This window comes from Dendrobates tinctorius, unplaced genomic scaffold (assembly GCF_039654945.1).
Source record: "Dendrobates tinctorius isolate UK_male_01 unplaced genomic scaffold, ASM3965494v1 ptg000011l, whole genome shotgun sequence".
NCBI lineage: Eukaryota > Metazoa > Chordata > Amphibia > Anura > Dendrobatidae > Dendrobates > Dendrobates tinctorius.
In genome coordinates, this window is record NW_027361679.1 from 116,442,144 (window position 1) to 116,461,884 (window position 19,741).

A 19,741-nucleotide genomic window follows, 5' to 3' on the forward strand; every position below is an offset into this window, starting at 1 on the left:
AGCCATATTGGATTCCCGAAGCATGCCGAGATGTGATCTCCAAGGAGCTGAAGCGGATGCTGAGTCTGGGCTGGGTGTCATAGAGGAATACAAGAGTGGCTGGTCCAGCCCAATAGTCCTATGGCCGAAACCAGATGGGGAATGGTGATTTTGCAATGACTATCGGAAGCTGAATGAGATCTCTAAGACCGATGCCTACCTGATGCCCCAGGTCGATGAATTAATTGAGAGGCTAGGGCCAGCTCGGTACATTACTACCCTTGACCTCACAAAAGAGTATTGGAAAATCCCCATATCCCAGGGCACCAAAGAGAAAATTGCGTTGTCAACACCAGATGGATGCTCCTAATACACAAGCATGCCGTTTGGGTTACAAAGTGCTCCAGCAATTTTCCAGAGAGCCATGGACCAGATCCTAGCTTCCCACAAGAGGTATGCAGAGGCCTACCTGGACGATATTGTAATCTTCAGCCAGGATTGGGGAAGCCTTCTGAGCAAGGTCCAGGCGGTATTTGATGTGCTAGTGAAGGTTGGGTTCTCCATAAACCTGAAGAAGTGTGCCATGGGAATGGAGGAAGTGAGATACTTGGGCCCAAAGAACATGGTGCAATGAGAAAAAAAATCAGCCTGCCAGAATTATGGTTTTTTGGCCAATGCAACATTGCAATAAAATGTTTAAGAGGTGATCAAAACATTATATCATTAATTACAATTTGCCACAGGCAACAAAAGCTCTGTCTAAAGACCATAAAAATGATATTTTAATTCACTATTTAAAAGAAATATAAATATTAAAACCTTACACAGGTCAGTGTATATAAAGGACAAATCCGGTATACTCTTATCTCTCACTGATCATAATATCATTGTGGTACTTATCTCCTTATCCCATTCATTATTGCTCTGTAGTTGTGGTTTATAGGAATTGTTTGCTGTGGCACCTACCTTACTTCCTTCAAACTAACCATACACATTTAACCAATGCTAACTAAAAAGTGCCCTAAACCTCCTTGACATGTTCCACCAGAGACCTAGCGTCATCAGGGGTTAGAGGCTAATTGAATGAGCACATGTGGAACTCAAGCTTTTAAAAGCTTGGTTCTGATATCATGATGTAATGTCCAATCATTGTGGACTATACGGAGAGCCAATAGGTGACACTATCATTCAGGGTCATTGCTTTTGACAATCCCTGTCTATATTATATCCATCTCTTCTCTGACTGGTCCACTGAAAGTGGTACTAACCTATTGGGATGTAGTTAACAAGTAGAAGATACACAGAGCCTATTTTGAGCATGTGACACCGTACCTCATTGTTCCCTGTTCAAATTCTTCCCCTTCCAATGCGGAGAGACTGGATCTACGTTGCTTTGATCCACTTCCGGGTCCTCGCACTGACATGCTCGCGTGTGCTTACTAGTACCGGTTTTCCATGAAGAAAGCGAGAGCGCATATAAGAGAAGAGAATCAATCTGCGCATGTCTCAATTGGTATCTCGTCCCTATATAAAATTGACCATGGATATAGCGCTACTGCGCATGTCGGCTTGTGCTTCTACCACTTATAAGTGGTAATTACTCCATTGGAGGTATAGTGACAATTCATATCATAAAAAGGTAATAAATGCAATAATTGTAATTTATCTCCCCTCAGAAGAGATATAATCTGAAACACGAACAGCTATTTTATTGGCTATTATAAGAATAAGCTAACATATAGTTGTAGATCTATAGATACAAATGATTCACGTACGGTATATTAAAAGTATAGCTAATTTAATTTAATAGAATATCACATACTTAATTCTTCAGTAATGATATCTACCTATAGTATTTTCTTTAAATCTACTCTATATATCAGAATGGATTCCTAAGCTTATTGTCCACTCTCTCACTTTATATATATTCCTAGAGTGATGGCAGGCATCCTTTTCTTTATATCTTTCTATTGTTTTCGGTATCACCAGAAACTTACAAGAAAATTATTCACAGGGTGACTAAAAATATGGGGAAACACACAGCATTAATTCACTAACCCATCAAAAATGCAGAGAAAGTGAAACTCTCATTTAACCATTGGGGCTACGAGAGTGCAACCTAAAAATACATTTGCATTCCTCTTTGAGGAGCAGTCGATCCAGATTCCCTTTTCTAGAACCCAGGACTAGATGTCTTATACCCCATACTTTAAGTTCAAGTGTGTTATTGATATGAACGCTGCTCATAGCTCGGCATTTTTAATGGATTAGTAAAGAAATTCTATCATTTTTATATTAAGTCAGACATTCCATGCCTACGGTGTCCCAAGTGCTTGTGATTACAGGTGCCTTCAGTCATATGTATAGTTTTCATTGGATTTCCTTCTGCCTTGAGCATTACAGTTCTTATTTTTGATGACTTTGGATTTCTGGTCTTTTCTGCGTGCATGTATAAAATAAAGAAGTTGTTGTGTAAAGGCCTCAGGAGGATTCTCTGCACAATCTGCTTAGTCGTTGCATCTGGTTTTCTTCGCGTTGTGACCAGGGTCTGATGTAACTATTGATGGTAAGCAAGATTCGGTTCAAAGTGCGCTCATAGTTCACGTGTCTTGAAGGCATCATAATATATTCTTCATGATCTTGAAGCTTAGGACAATTACACTTGTTAGAAACCCAAATGTATTCTTGATGCACAAGAGGGAACTTGTTTCTGTAAACATGTTTAATAAGGATGTCATAACGTGTCTCCTGACCTATTGTCTTTTGCCCCAAAACCTTGCCATGGATCACTACATGAAAAGAAAACCATATTGTAGTAAAAACACGATAAAATCATTTTTATAATTGTGTAAACAGTAAATTCTTTTCTAAATTTTTTTGTGTTTCAGTTCTTTACAGTTTTCACATTGACTTCTTGCTGTAATTAGATTGAAAGACTGTCCTGGTTATGTCCAAACAACACCATGCACTGTTTTTGTTTTGTGTTGTGTGCGAAGCCAAAATATAGGAAAGGCAAATGTTCTTCCCTTTTTTAAATCTCAGTAGCATGAGTAAAACTAACCAAGAGCAAGTAATCAAGTACATTACTTTTTCCAACTGATAAAAAATATATACCGTATTAGGCTTCGTGCCCACGATCAGGAATAGGGACATTTTTTACTGTTATCTTTGCATCCAAAATGCTCTAATTGCCGCACTTGTTGGTCAGTAGATGCAGATGTACCGCCTGTACTGACATTCTATTCTTCAGAATACACAGAAATTGGCGTGCTGCGGCTCTTGACCCGCACCGCGAGTGAGCTTACACAGCATAACATAGAAGCGCAGTGGGCATGGGTTTTCTAGAAATCCCATCCACTGTGCTTGTAATGTAGAAGGCGGCAACCTGGAAGAAGCCGCAAAATTACACTGTGTCCAAAATGCTTTTATTCCTCATCATGGGCACGCAGCCTAAGACTGTTCACAGTATAAGAAATAACAATACTTAAGTAGCCTTTACATGTTGTGCAATTTAATATTTAGAATAACTTTGATTAACTCTTTACATAATCTAAATCTAGCATGCTCCCTGGTCATCTTTCAGATTTGGTTTTTACAATAAAGTAAAATCTCATGCTTATCCAAGTCTCTCGGATAATAATGTTAAGATCAAATTTGGGAGAGATTTTATTGAAAACCTAAATGAATAATTATATAGAGAGATGAGATCAATATGTTCTTGAAGAAGATTGAAGTTCACTAAATGTTTAAAGCATAGGTATGTGTTATGGGTGTACCGCAGGGGTCTCAAGCATGCGTCCCTTGAAACTCTTTTCTGTGGACCGCGGGGCATTAGAGAACCTAAGACATCAGCGGGACAATCAATATTAGCATCGATCGAACGTTTATCCTCTTAGATATCGATGTCAATACTGATGGTGGTTTCTAGATTGTTACTTGATAGAGGGGTTTCCCATTTTAAGCCTACTGCCACCCTGCAATCCTGCTACCCTGCAGTACTCTGGTAGTTGCGATGCCAACCTGAGGCCAAGAAATTAGCTTTGGGTCAGCCAGCTACAGTAGACTATAAGGCGAAAGATAAGCAGGGTCTAACCAATCTAATATCCTTTAGTGAAGAAGTACTAAAAGATATTAGATAAAAAATCAGGCAAGTAAAGGTTAAAGTCCCAGATTTAAAAAAAGTAGACAAAATATTGTGAAAATTTAAAAAAAAATTAAAATAAAGTCTGGAAAAATATTTCACCACTAACAATTCAATATTTAACTAGAACTACTCAAATGATAAAACTGAACTAAAAACTCATGTAATGAAAATAAATAAAAAGATGCAAAAAAATTATCTTTTTCATTACCCAGAGGCAAATAATGGAACGAAAAGTGATCAATAAGTCATATAGAAAAAAAAAAAAATGGATTCACTGAAAACATAATCTCATCAATGTAAATTTGTTTCTATCTGCGGCCCATTAACTCAGCTGAGGACCATGTGTCTCTGGGCAAAACATACTGACATGTCTGATTTTTACCATCAGCACCTGGGAATAAAACAATCTGCACACATGTGCACGGATGACACACTGGGATGTCATCTGTGTGACACGTATCAGTGCCAGGGAAGAAGTGGTACAGTAAGCAATGTTCCCCAGCGCCTGTTGCTGAAGACGGCTCCCATCATTCTACACTGCTCTGATGACAAGGCTGCACTATAAATAAATAAAAAATCTGGTCTGGGTTCCCCTGTATTTTCTCTAACCAGCCAGGCAAAACTCACAGCTGGGGGCTGCAAGCCTGAGATGTCAGCTTCAGCAATGCCATGTCACATGTGTGTCAGGTGTGACAGACGATCATCGTGGATCCTGCTGTAGAAGGTCTTTGCGTTTAGCTCAAGCACCTTCTTGATTTTTGCATCTCTGTTATGGAGTGATATCCTTCTCTCTCTAGGACCCAAAAGTCACCTCCACTTTCTGTTCCTAATCACACACCTGTGCTGAAGGTTTAAATACATTCAATTGATGCAGCATGCTGCTAGTATTAGCTCATACTTGCCTCTGTCTTGTTGGAGGCTTGATTGGGACCATTCCCGATAACTTGAAGGCATTACAGCATTTTCTGTGTTTTACTCATTTTTACCAGATGTTTATTCATAATTATTCGGTAATGGTGAATCCCCTTAAAGACATGACAAGGAAGGGGTCTGATTTTTCTAAATGGTTGGATGCTGCTGAGCAGGCTTTTTCCTCCCTAAAGAGTTGTTTTGACACTGCACTTATACTCAATCAACCAGATGTTTCTCAACCTTTTATCGTAGAAGTGGCTGCATCAAAGGTGGGGGTTGGGGCTTGTATGGCTGTTGGCTCATACTTGCCTCATTCTTGCTGGAAGCTCTAGCAGTCGGTTAGTGTCTTCCCTGAGGACCCTTGGAGGATTGCTGGCATATTATTTTTGTGGTCGTCTCAAGCTAGGTGTTTGCCCCATCTGTCTACCCTCTCTTTAGTTTTAGTGGGGACTGACTAGTGATGTAGGTTCCTGCTCGGCGATAGGGGAAGAACCTATATAGGGACGTTTACAGCAGACAGGGTGATTTTAGATCTGCCTAGGGCTCTCCACTCCCCCCTTCCCTAGTGATTGAGCTCCCCGTTCCCTCTTCTCGTTGTTGTGAACTTACTTATCCTTCACACAGAGTGACACTTTTTTAAAAGAAAAAAAATGATCCATGTTTTTTGTGTGTTTTTTCAGTGTGGATTCTTTTTCTGGGTTCATGGATCCTGTTTCTATGCTGTCATAACAGCTGCAGAGGTTGTCACTGGAGGTGACTGACCTTTGTTCTGAGGTTAAGCAGCAATGGCAGCGGGTGCAGACTCCTACTGTGGGGGATTCTGCGGGTAGGCCGGTCCAGCTTGAACCCAAAATTGCCCTCCCAGATAGGTTTTCAGGAGATAAGGACAGGTTTTTTTGTATTTGAAGAAGAATGCAAATTGTATTTTAAACTTTGTCCTTACTCCTCTGGGGATGAGGAGCAATGAGTGGGAATTGTGATTTCACTATTGGAAAGGGATCCTCAGTCCTGGGCTTTTTCTTTGCCACAGGATTCAATGTGCCTCCAGTCCGTAGAAGGGTTTTTCAGAGCTTTAGCCCTTATCTATAAAAATCCTTACCGTATTTCCTTGGTTGAATCCAGGCTCCGTCGCCTTCAGTAAGGGAACTATTCAGTGGAGACTTATAAGATCTGATTTTGGTAGGTGGGCAACTAATACCAAATGGAATGACCCGGCTCCTAGAAGCGAATTTTGTCAAGGTCTTACTGAAAGGTTAAAAGATACTTTGGCAGTGTATGAAACTCCTGAGTCATTGGAGGCTGCCATGTCATTGGCTATACGGGTAAGACCACTTTCTCCGGAGCCCTAATTTCTGGACAATACCGGGGGGGGATCCGGGGGGCCCCATGCAGTTAGGAGGTGCGTCTGCGTCGTATGCCTCCCCCAACATTCACAAGAAAAAGGGCATGTTATTTTTTTGTGGAAGGAAGGAACATTTTATTGGGGCCTGTTATTTGATTTCCAAACAAAAAGAGACTCAATTAACCCTTGGGAGCCCAGAGTTTGATAAGCGCAGTGACTATTCCGGCAGCTGTCCTTCGGCTTGTAAACAGCATGTGATGTCACTGCCATGGGCTGCTTACAAGCATAAAGCAGCTGCTGACATCGGAACAATACGCTGCAAGGGAGCGCATGAAGGTAAGTATAATTTTTTTTATGTTTTTCTGATGAGGCCACACATACCAGGATGGGCATGGGGCCAATCATACCAGAATAAGGATGGAGTCATGCATACCAGGATGAGGATGAGGGCCAATCATACCAGAATAAGGATGGGGCCATGCATATCAGGACAGAGATGGGAGCCCTGCATACCAGGAAAAGGGGTGAGGTGGATCATTCCTTCCAGGATAGGGATGAGGGGGACCATTCCTACCAGTATAAGGATGAGGGGACCATGCCTACCAGGCTAAGGCTAAGGGGACCATGCCTACCAGGCTAGGGATGAGGGGGCCATGCATACCAGGATGGGGATAAGGAGGCCAAGCATACCAGGATAGGGATGAGGGGGCCATGCACTCCAGGATGGAGATGAGAGGGGCCATGTATACCAGGATAAGGATCAGGGGGCCCATGCACACCAGGATGGGGATGAGAGAGGCTATGCATATCAGGAATAGGGATGAGGGTGCCATGCATACCAGGGTAGGGATGAGGGGGCCATGCATACCAGGATATGGCTAAGGGGCCATATATACCAATGTATGCTAGGAAAGGGATGAGGGGGCCATGCATATCAGGATAGGGATGAGGGTGACATACATTCCAGGGTAGGGATGAGGGGGCCATGTATACCAGGATAGGGATGAGGGGTCCATACGTACCAGGATGGGGTTGATGAGGGGACCATATATATTAATTTTTTTTCTAATTTCCTCCTCTAAAACCTAGGTGTGTTATGGTCCGGTGCGTCTTATAGTCTGAAAAATAAGACAATTTCACACAAAACGCCAAAACTTGGCCACACAAAATTGGCACCTTGCCAAAAATGTGGATAAACAACTTTGTTGCAAGCCTCTGATGCTCTTTCAAATGCAAAAGTGGCAAGTAACAGGTGTGAGGAATATGAAAATCATACCTGAAACCAGATAAAAAGGGGAGAAGTTAGTCTCTGTGTGCCACAGTAAACATGGAGAACAGATAAAGGAGTAGAGAACTGTCTGAGGATTTGAGAACCAAATTGTTGAAAAATATCAACAATCTAAAGGTTACAAGTCCATCTGCAGAGATCTTAATGTTATTTTGTTCACGGTGTGCAATGTAAAATAGATGTTTACAACCCATGACACTGTAGCTAATCTCCCTGGACGTGGACGACAGAAAAAAATTAATGAAAGGCTGCAACGCAAAATAGTCTGGATGATGGATAAGCAGCCCCAATCAAGTTCCAAATAAATTCAATCTGTCCTGCAGGCTCAGGGTGCATCAGTGTCAGCATAAACTGTCTGACATCTGAACAAAATGAAACGCTATGGCAGGAGACCCAGGAGGACCCCACTGCTGATACAGACACATAAAAAAGCTAGACTGCAGTTTGTCAAAATGTACTTGAATATTATCATAGCGTAACAAATTCAAGCGGGAAAATTGTAAAACACTAAAAACTGCATCTGACCCTACCAATTCCTGTACAGTATAAATATCCTGACCCTGAAGTCCCTAGTGGTTCCTGGATGAGCAGAGATAGTGCTAACCGCATACTAGACAATGGCAACTCAGACCTATGCTGCCTGAAAAGTCATCAGATGCTTCACGTTCTTCCTAAAAAAGAGCACAATACCTACAGTCAAATGTGGTGGAGGTTTAAAGATATTTTGCATTTGTTTTGCTGCCTCTAGCAGTGGGTGCCTTGACTGTGTGCATGGCATTATGAAATCTGAAGATTACCAAAAGACTGTGAATCACAATGTGGTGCCCAGTGTCAGAAAGCTGTATTTGTGTCAAAGGTCATGGGTCTTCCAGCAGGACAATGACTCGAAACATGCTTCAACAAGCACACATAAATGGATAGAAGCAAAACTCTGGTGAGTTCTAAAATGGCTAGGAATGAGTCTAGATCTAAGTCTCATTGAAAACCTATGGAGAGATCTTAAAATTGCTGTTGGGCGAAAGCACATTTCAAATATGAGACCTGGAGCAGTTTGCGAAAGAACAGTAGTCCAAAATTACAGTTCAGTGGTGTAAGAAGCTTGTTGATGGTTATTGGAAGCAATGTTGAGGGTGCCAACAATTTTATCTTTCCCATTTTTGGGGTTTTGTGTGAAATTATATCCAATGTGCCTTTTTTTCCTCTGTTTTTGTGTTGCTTCAATACACACAAAGGAAATAAACATGTGTATAACAAAATATGTGTAATTGCAATAATTTTCTGGGAGAAATACTTCATTTTCTGGAACAATTTCAAGGATGCCAACACTTTTGGCCATAACTGTATGTTATATGTTTTGGAGGGGTCCTCTTACCTCTGTGAGTAATTATATGACTGTGTCCCAGTGCAAAAAGCTAGGTCTATATAGTCATAGTTGGGTAAATTGGCATGGAAAAACTCTACTGGCCGCACAAAGGCCTTATCATAATTTCGTAGAAAGCTCTTGTCCAAAATAAGTGTCTGGCCTCACAAATGTTCTTCTAAATAAAAGGGAAAAAGTCCCAACAGACATTCCAAAATCTTGTAGAAATCCTTCCAAGCTGAATGTAATTTTTATCTGTAAAGAAGGGATCAACTCCTTTTTTAATGTTCATGGATTTAGAATGAGAGGTTATAAAAGCACCTGTAGGTTTATGAAGTAGGTGATAAATACATTTGTTCATATGTACTATATAATTGGCTAATTCTGTCTGTCTGTAACGGACATCCCGCGTCGCTGATTGGGCGCGCCCGGCTGGTCGCAACCAAGCAACGACAGACGCAGTCCTGCCGCGAATTGGCGCGGCATTTGAACGACGCACGCCACTGCTACCGTCGGGAGATCTGCGGCGCTAGCCGCTGATCTCCCGACTGAGCTCAGCGGCGACACAGATGGGAGATGACGGCGCAGCACTCAATGTGCGGATGGTACCCAGGGTCCGGAGGAGAGGAGACTCTCCTCCATGCCCTGGGTACCATAAACCTGTAAAACATAGAATTAAAATAAAAATTAGTGATATACTCACCTTCCGATGGCCCCCGGACGCTTTTCCTCCTCTCACCACGCACCCAGCATCTTCCGGTCCCAGAAATGCTTTGCACGAAAGACCGCTGATGACATTGCGCTCTTGAGAGTGACGTCATCTCCCGTCCTTCACGCTAAACATTACTGGGACCGGAAGATACTGGGAGCGTGGAGAGGAGATCGGGGGCCGTCGGAAGGCGAGTATAACCCCCCGCTGGCCATATTCTAGAATACCCGATGCGTTAGAATCGGGCCACCATCTAGTAATATATATTCAGTGTTGCCTCACAGTTTCCATCCAGCATTTAAAGACGTTGTCCCCTTTCGGGGAATCTTGGAGCAGGAGCGGTTGTTATAAAAAACAAAACACAAGACAGGAAACATATTGTGCATACATAAGACAAATATCTACCACCAAGTGAAAAAGTAGAAGTCATAAAAAATGGTAACTAAAACGCAAATTATTAGAAAGAAGCAAAACTCTTTGACATACAATGCTGAAGATTTTTTTCACATAAAGCTATACAATTCTACATTTCTCACATATTGCATTTTAAGTTTGAAAAAAATTCATTAGCCGTTCACATGATTTAAATTCTTCTGGTAGAATGTTATCTAACAACTTTAACCTTACAATGAAGTATTGACTGAATCTCATGCTTACCAAAATCACTATGACAATAATGTTTCTTCCTCTGAGCTCTGCCCTTCAACTGCATACACTTCTGGCAATCTCATCCAAGAAACAAAACATTAAGAATCCATAACAATTAGATACTAGGATCATCAGTTATCAGATATTATCAATAAAACACAGCTTGCTAGTTAATCTTTCATTCTTGAAGAGATTTCTTTGTGACATTTTTTATATATTCATGTATGCTTTTTCTCGTGATTTTTTTCCCTATAGATAAACAGTTTAAAAAAAAAAAAAAAAACACCTTTAGGCTAGTTTCACACTTGCTTTTTTTTGCAGCGCGTTTTTCCCGCAAAAAAACGCATTGAAAAAACGCATACAAAAGCATACAACTGCTGCGTTTTTTTCAAGCATTTTTATGAGCATGCATGAAAAAAACGCAGCGTTTTTATGCGTTTGTATGCGTTTTTAGTGCGTTTTTACCGCGTTTGCGTTTTTTTCCAACATTAGGTGGCCCCTCACACTAACCCAAACCATGACTTTACTAACCCTAACCCTGACCCTAACCCTAACCCTGACCCTAACCCTAACCCTAACCCTGACCCTAACCCTTAACCAAACCATACTTAACCCTAACCCAAACCCTAAACCCTAACTAACCCTAACCCTAACCCTAACCCTGACCCTAACCCTTAACCAAACCATACTTAACCCTAACCCAAACCCTAAACCCTAACTAACCCTAACCCTAACCCTGACCCTAACCCTAACCCTAACCCTGACCCTAACCCTTAACCAAACCATACTTAACCCTAACCCAAACCCTAACTAACCTTAACCCTAACCCTAACCCTAACCCTGACCCTAACCCTTAACCAAACCATACTTAACCCTAACCCTGACCCTAACCCTGACCCTAACCCTTAACCAAACCATACTTAACCCTAACCCTGACCCTAACCCTTAACCAAACCATACTTAACCCTAACCCAAACCATAACTAACCTTAACCCTAACCCTAACCTTAACCCTAACCCTAACCCTGACCCTAACCCTTAACCAAACCATACTTAACCCTAACCCTGACCCTAACCCTGACCCTAACCCTTAACCAAACCATACTTAACCCTAACCCTGACCCTAACCCTTAACCAAACCATACTTAACCCTAACCCAAACCATAACTAACCTTAACTCTAACCTTAACCCTAACCCTAACCCTGACCCTAACCCTTAACCAAACCATACTTAACCCTAACCCTGACCCTAACCCTGAACCTAACCCTTAACCAAACCATACTTAACCCTAACCCTGACCCTAACCCCAACCCTAACCCTGACCCTGACCCTAACCCTAACCCTAAACCCCCTTAACTAACCCTAACTCTAACCCAAACCCCTAAATTCCATGGTTAACAAAAAAAAACGCATGTGCAAAAAAACGCATACATGAGCATGCCAGTGCGCACATATGCGCATCCATAGGCTATAATGGCCATTTTTAGCGCAAAACGTGCGCATATGTGCGCATGCGCTTTTTTGCAGGGCCAAAAAATGCAACATGCTGCGTCTGGAAAATACAAACGCACACCCCAAAAAAACGCAGCGCATGAAAATCGCATACATGCGCTTACCAGCGCGCAGGTATGCGCACCCATGTTAAATATAGGGGAAAAAACGCATGCGCACATATGCGTTTTTTTCCAGCGCTAAAAAACGCAAATGTGAAACCAGCCTTAGCATGCTGCATTTGGAAAAAATATTGGGGATCCAAAAGGCAAATATAAAAGCGTGCCACAAAAAGACGTTTACAGAGCACGTCATATTTTTGTATTCAGAGGCATAGCTTGAAGATCTCCGGCCTCAATCATAAAATTTGTATGATTAATGTCAGACATATTCACTGGTTGAATTAGGCTCTAATTCTCTGATGTAATATCTAATTTCCAAATTTGTTATTAAATATATTTTGTATGAACTTTTTACATAGTGTATAATGATGTCCTTAGCCATAAAACTCCTCACATTGGAGGCATTCTCTTTTTGCAAATTAGTTTTGTCATGTGGAAAATAATAAAATATATACTTTTTTTGTAATTATTGTGGTAACTTGCGCTTCTTTGGTCACGTTTCTCTTGGAGTAGAGATAGAGGAGGCCATTTGGATTTATATATTATATGGTTGGCACTAAGTGAATTTATGGTGGATCGCATATGATTAAAAATAGCATGTGAAAAAATCCCTATTATTATTATTATTACTATTATTAATAAAAATAAATACTTTAGTGTATACATCAGTAGTGAGAAAAAAATTATATATATATATATATATGTGTACAAAAAATAATGATCCAATAATGGCGCAAAAAATGGAGGGAATGTGGCAAAATAACCACTACAATATCCCTGTAAGGCCATAATCTTGAGCTCTACCTATCCACAGAGTTTGATACTCTAATAGGCCACGCAAAAATAAAGGCGCCCCCGCTCCTCGTCGTCTAGCCCTTAGCACCTATGACAATCCTAGATAAGTGATTTACCTGTAGAGCACAGATTCTACTACAAGAAACACAGACATGATAGTCTATAAGACACAAAAAAACCAGCGTTCGCCTTATGTGGCAATAGCTGCGTCATATAGGTATTGTACAAGTCAAAGATTTTAGATTGACAATGTACAAAATATGTGCTCCTCCACCAAAAATAGATAAATAACCAGCCGCACAACTATAACAGAGTATCCCTGTAACATTATATCCCAATCAAAATAACCCAATAAACTGTGTGTGACGGGGTATCATACATGTGTGTAAATGCAGCCTGTTCAGATGCTATGGTTTTAAATCCACATACAGGGTTTACTATTTGCAGGTGGCTATCACTATGTGGAACTGACAAAGCTACATTAAAAAAATTGGAGAATTAGATTCTAAGTACTTCCCTTAATAGGTGTCCATAATCGTGGGTCTAAAGGCCCCGTCACACAGCGATCTCGCTAGCGAGATCGCTGATTTTGTGACACATCAGCGATCTCGCCAGCGAGATCGCGGTGTGTGATGGGGATCAGCGACCGGCCCCCCTGCCGTTTATCGCTGATCGTGCAGGATCGTCCTGGGCCGTTTTTCGATCACTGATCTCCCGCTGGCCAGCGCGCATCGCTGCGTGTGGCAGCGAGAGATCAGCGACGCTGGACGCTGGTTTCTAATGTAAAAGTCGGGTATCCAGGAGCCGCGGCTCCTGGGTACCCGCTGTTTACCTTGGAAACCGGCGTACATGCTGGTTTCCAAGGTAAACAGCGGGTACCCAGGAGTCGCGCGGCTCCTAGATAACTGATGTTTACCTTGGAAACCAGCGTGTATGCCGGTTTCCAAGGTAAACAGTGGGTATCCAGGAGCCGCAGCTCCTGGATACCCGACATTTACATTAGAAACCATCGTCGCTGGTCCTGATTGCTGGGGCTGTCTAACGATGTCCCAGCAATCCCATCATGTCGGATCGTTGGTGGGATCGCTGGGACATTGTTATGTGTAACGGGGGCTTTAGGGTAAAAAACCTATCTAGGGTGGTCATTTACTTGCATTGCATATTAGGGTGTCAACCTCCGCTGATAGATAGGGCTGATTTAGGATAGGGGTGGGAAATCTATATATATATATATATATATATATATATATATACTGTGTGTGTGTGTGTATATATATATATATATATATATATATATATATTTGAAGCTAAATGTTAACATACTGTCATGCCTGTCATGTCTGTTATGCTGCATGACCCCTGTACCATCGCTAGTGTGCACACGTACCTCACCATCGCTTCATGCCAATGCTGTGCGCATGTGTGCTTTACCTCGTGGCTGCATGCCGTTGCTGTGTGCATGCCTGTCTCTGCTCTGCCTGCTGCAGTCCTCTCTATGGTCCAGGAGGACCTGATCCAGCAACCTTCTCTATGGTCCTGGAGGACTCAAACATGTGATCCTCTCTTGGTCCAGGAGGACCTGAACCAGCAATCCTCTCTCTGGTCCTGGAGGACCCGACCATGTGATCCTCTCTATGGTCTAGGAGGACCTGATCCAGCAACCTTCTCTATGGTCCTGGAGGACTTGACCAAGTGATCCTCTCTATGGTCCAGAAAGATGTGATACAGCAATCCTCTCTATGGTCCTGGAGGACCTGACCATCTGATACTCTCTATGGTCCAGGAGGACCTGACCCAGCGATCCACGCTATGGTTCTGGAGGACCTGACCCAGAAGTTCCCCCATGGTCCTGACCAGGAAGTCCAGGTGCTAATGCCCTATATCAGACTGCCCCTTCATATGGTCGGGGCCTGAGTATCATGTTGCTTCCCTGCTAGCCTGCATGGTCGCTCCCTGTATTCTTTGCCCCTGCACTCTCCGCTCTGTTGTGCTTCTTCGCACATGCTCTGTGCTTGTACTTCGTCTGGTGTCCTGCATTTGTCCTTGTCCTGTACTTCGTCTGGTGTCTTGTCTTCGTCTGGTGTCTTGTACCTGGTCCTGTATCTAGCCTTGTGTGCCTTCCCTGTAATCTGTCTTATTGTGCTCCTTTAGCACAAGCTCTGTTTCCTTCCTTTGCTCTGCCCTATCGGGCTCCCTTGCACAAGCCTGTTCTGTTTTATGCCTCGCTGTGATGTCTGTACACACCTAGGCCATGTACTCTGTCTTATGCTTTATCTTTTCATTCTGACTTTCCATGCTCCTTTAGCACTAGTCTTGTCTTGTACTCTGTGCTTTGCCATATACCTGGCTCTGTGCTCTGGCATACATTCCGCTACACGTCTGTACTCTGCTCTATGCCTTGCATCTAGTACCCTGTCTCTGACCCGGCTCTGGGCTCTAGTATACGCTCCGTTTCTCTTTCTTGTACCCGGTTCTGTGCTTCAGCCTATGTTCCACTCCTTGTTTTGTAGTTTGCCTTGCCTTGTTTCTTCGCGTGCCCTTTGCACACGCCTGGCCTTCCCTCGCCCGCCTGTTTGTGCCTCAGCCGTGCTCGCCTTAGCCATGCCCGCCTGCTTGTGCCTCAGCCGTGCTCGTCGGCCAGTGACTTAGCTGTGTCAGCCTGTTGTGCCTCAGCCATGCTCGCTTCAGTCTTGCCCGCCTGTCTGAGCCTCAGCCCGACCAGCTAGCCAGTGCCCCAGCCATGCTCTGTGCTTCCTTGCACTCATGCTGCCCCTGCACTGCGCCTTAGCCTGCTCCTTGGCATACCTCCCTGTGCTTCTCTAGAGCACACGCAGGCCCTGTCATGAACCCTGGCATGCCTCCTAGCATGCACAGACCCTAGCCTGTACCCTAGCGTGCCCCCTAGCACACACAGGCCCTAGCTTGTACCCTGGCGTGCCTTCTAACATGCAGAGGCCCTAGCCTGTACCCTGGCATGCCCTCTAGCACACTCAGGCCCTAGCCTGAACCCTGGCGTGCCTCCTAGGACGCTCCCTGCCTTGCACCCTGCTTTGGACCCTGGTGTGCCCCCTAGCACACACTCTGCCTTAGACCCTGGTGTGCCCCCTAGCATGCACCCTGCCTTGAACCCTGCCCTGGACCCTGGTGTGTCTCCTAGCATGCATCCTGCCTGGAACCCTGCCTTGGACCTTGGCGTGGCTCCTAACACGCACCATGTCTTGAACTCTGGCGTGCTTCCTTGCCTGAACCCTGGCTTGCCTGCCGGATGCCCGGAGCCTGCCGATCGCTGCCAGAGGTCCGGAACCTGATGACTGCAGCCTGATGTCCGGAGCCTGTCGATCGCTGCCAGATGTCCGGAGTCCGATGCCATCTAGCCCTTGCCAGAACGCTGGAGTGCCACCTAGCACGTATCATGTGTTGGACCTTGGTGTGCCCACGCACGCACCTTGCTATGCTTCACTTTGTCCTTGTAACTATGTCTTGTTCCTGATTAAACCCTGAGACCACACTTTATTGAAGAAGCCCTGTGACCACACTTTATGTCTTGTACCCTGCATGTTCCCTGTTGCCAGACACTCACACCCATGTCTTCCCTGAGACGGCCGTCTGGTGTCGTGGTGACTCACCCCCTTGGTCTTGCCCCTGACACTCCCTGTATAGGGGGTGGTTCCTCACAAGGTCAGCTCGCCCTAGGTGGGTGGGTGCCACGACCCAGAGGGTCCACTCTAGAAATCGACTCAGCAGAAGCTGACTCCGTCACACATACACTATATAAAAAGACACATATGCATGTTTTTCTCAATATCTTACATGAAATCAGAATAAGGCTATGTGCTCACATAGCGTTTTAAAACGCTCACTAAAAACCGGACTCCTTCCCAGAAATCGCGCGTTTTTTTCAGCACGATTTCACCGCGATTATGATCGCGATTTTGCCGCGATTTTCGCGTGCGATATTCAAGCACTTTCCAAGCGATTTGAAGCATCGCTTGGAAAGTGATTGCCAGGTTGGTCACACTCGTCAAACATAGTGTTTGACAAGTGTGACCAGGTTTTTACTATTGAGGCCGCCTATGCGGCTTCAATAGTAAAAGATAAAATGTTAAAATGATAAAAAAAATAAAAAAATCGGTGTATATTTACCTTCCGGCGTCCCGCGCTGCATTCCCGGGCCTCAGCGTTCCCAGTAATGCCTTGCGAGACCTGTGATGACGTAGTCTCGCGTTGCTATAGCGATCTCGCGAGACCACGTCATTACAGGGCCTTGCCGCAAGGCATTACTGGGAACCCTAGGCCGGGAATGCAGCGCGGGACATCGGAAGGTAAATATACCCCGATTTTTTATTTATTATTCTTTTTTTTACAGGGGTATGATGGTGCCCAGGGCCTGGAGGACAGTCTCCTCTCCTCCACACCGTGGGTACCAACCGCACATGAGACGCTTAACTTCCCGCATGGTGGGCATAGCCACATGCGGTAAGTAAGCGATTCTCATGCATTCCTATGGGTGCGGAATCGCGGCAATTCTTTGCGATTCCGCACAAAAGAATGAGCATGCTGCGATTTTTTCCACGATGCGATTCCGCTGCGGAAAAAAGCGCAGCATTAGCATAACATGTGCGGAATGCCATAGGAATGCATGGGGGACGTTCTGTACACGATTTTTAAACGTTTTTGCGCCGAAAATCGCGGCAAAAACGCTTAAAAATCGCTACGTGTGCACACAGCCTAAACCTTTCCCGCTTTAGGTAAATTAGGATTACCATAATTATTAATTTTTGCCAAATGCCAGAATAATGAGAGAGAGAGAATGTTTTAAGGCATTTTTCTTACTTACTGAAAAGTCAAAAGTTTACATGCACTAAGAATACTATGCCTCTAAACAATTCTGGACTGCCCATATGTTGATATAATTTGTTTGTTTCACTTTGCAGTAAGTAATAAAAATGCCTTAAAACAGTTTCTCTCTCGCATTATTCTGGTATTTGGCAAATAGTAATAACTATAGTAATCCTAATGGACCTAAAAAGGAAAAGTTTATTCTGATTTCATGTCAGATATTGAGAAAAACATGCATATATTTCTTTTTATATAGTGTATGTAAACTTCTAGCATCAACTGTGTATATACAGCTCTGGCAAAAATTAAGAGACAACTTCCAAATGTTCGGTTTGTCTGATTTTTCTCTTTATTGGTATATTTTTGAGTAAAATTTAAATTGTTCTTTTAGTCTACAAACTTCTGACAACATGTCTCTAAATTTCCAAGCAATAATTTTGTTTTGTTTTTCTGAAAAGGAGAAATGGTGAAAATAAAAAACAAAACAAAACAGTGCTTTCATATCTCAAATAATGCAAAGAAAACAAGTTCACAATCATTTAGAAACAACAATACTAATCAATACTAATGTTTTAACTCAGGAAGAGTACAGAAATCAATATTTTGTGGAATAGCCATGATTTTTAAAAACAGCTTTCATGCGTCTTGGCATACTTGCCACCAGTTTTTCACATGGCTTCTGGTGCAAAAATGTAAGCAGTTTTCTTTGATGGCTTTTGACTAACCATCATCCTCTTGAGTAAATTACAGAGGTTTTCAATGGGGTTCAGGCCTGGAGAATGGGCTGTCCATGACAGAATTTTGATGCGGCGGTCTCTTAATTTTTGCCAGAGCTGTATATACATATATATCTAATAGATAAAGCTCAAGTGTGTGTATGTATTTATGTATGTCTGTGTGTGTGTATGTCCGGGATTGCCATCCGCACTGTCGCAGCTACAGCCACAAAATTTGGCACAGTCACACGTCTGGACCCCGAGAGTGTCCTAGGCTATGTTGTGAGGTGAAATTTTAACCCCACGTGTTCCAATTCACCAAACAATTTTGCCCCTATCTACATAATGGGGAAAAAGTGTGTGTATCAAGCCCCGCCCCTCATTATGATGTCGTAATGGTTGCCATGGCGACGCTAATGTCATCATAGGTTGCAAGCCCCACCGCTCACTATGATGTCATAATGGTTGACTATGGGATGGAGGATGTGTGATGGGTATATATCGGCACTGGACTATGGGATGGAGGATATGTATGATGGGTATATGGGAACGGGACTATGGGATGGCGGATATGTATGACGGGTATATGGGCACGGGACTATGGGAAGGAGGATATGTATGATGGGTATATGGGCACGGGACTATGGGATGGAGGATATGTATGATGGGTATATGGGCATGGGACTATGAGATGAAGGATATGTGATGGGTGTATGGGCACTTGACTATGGGATGGCGAATACGTATGATGGGTATATGGGCATGGGACTATGGGATGGAGGATGTGTGATGGGTATATGGGCACTCGACTATGGGATGGAGGATATGTATGATGGGTATATGGGCACGGGCCTATGGGATCGTGGATATGTATGACGGGTATATGGGCATGGGACTATGGGACGGAGGATAATTATAATTTGCTATAACTAACCACAGTTAGTTACTATGCCCGGGCAGCGCCGGGCTCTTCAGCTAGTATATATATATAAAGCTGAGTGTATAGCTCCGCCCACTCCGCATAGTCACATTCACTATAAAATCCCACATCATCCCGTCAGCCAGAGCTACTAGACTACTAATATCCCATATCATCCCGTCAAAGCCACCGGACTACTACCCCTAATATCCCACATCATCCCATCAGCCATAGCCACCGGTCAACTACCACTAATACCCCACATCATCCCGTCACAGCCGCCGGACTACTTCCCCTAATATCCCACATAATCATGTCAGCCAGAGCTACCGGACTACTAATATCCCACATCATCCCGTCAAAGCCACTGGACTACTACCCCTAATATCCCACATCTTCATGTCAGCCGGAGCTACTGGACTACTACCCCTAATATCCCACATCATCCCGTGAGCCAGAGCCACTGGACAACTACCA

At 43.5% G+C, this 19,741-nt stretch overlaps 1 protein-coding gene and 1 long non-coding RNA gene across 10 annotated transcripts in view; one reads left to right on the forward strand and one right to left on the reverse strand.

Annotated features, from left to right (window-relative positions):
- LOC141049867 (uncharacterized) overlaps positions 1-19,741 on the forward strand; it is a 192,469-nt gene that overhangs the window by 32,620 nt on the left and 140,108 nt on the right. The gene's annotated exons all lie outside the window — the stretch shown is intronic.
- Positions 1,664-19,741, reverse strand: part of LOC141049826 (ADAMTS-like protein 5) — a 289,658-nt gene continuing 271,580 nt past the window's right edge. For 3 of the 8 annotated variants that reach the window (XM_073546654.1, XM_073546637.1, XM_073546662.1), the window contains 2 exons: positions 10,392-10,460; positions 1,664-2,768 (listed from right to left, as the gene is read on the reverse strand). In XM_073546654.1, the coding sequence (XP_073402755.1) occupies positions 2,461-2,768; positions 10,392-10,460 (377 nt within the window). In that variant the 3' untranslated portion in view covers positions 1,664-2,460. Of the gene's footprint in view, positions 2,769-4,487; positions 5,149-10,391; positions 10,461-19,741 lie in introns of those variants that run through there. The other 5 variants (XM_073546681.1, XM_073546690.1, XM_073546697.1 and 2 more) reach the window with 5 other exon arrangements.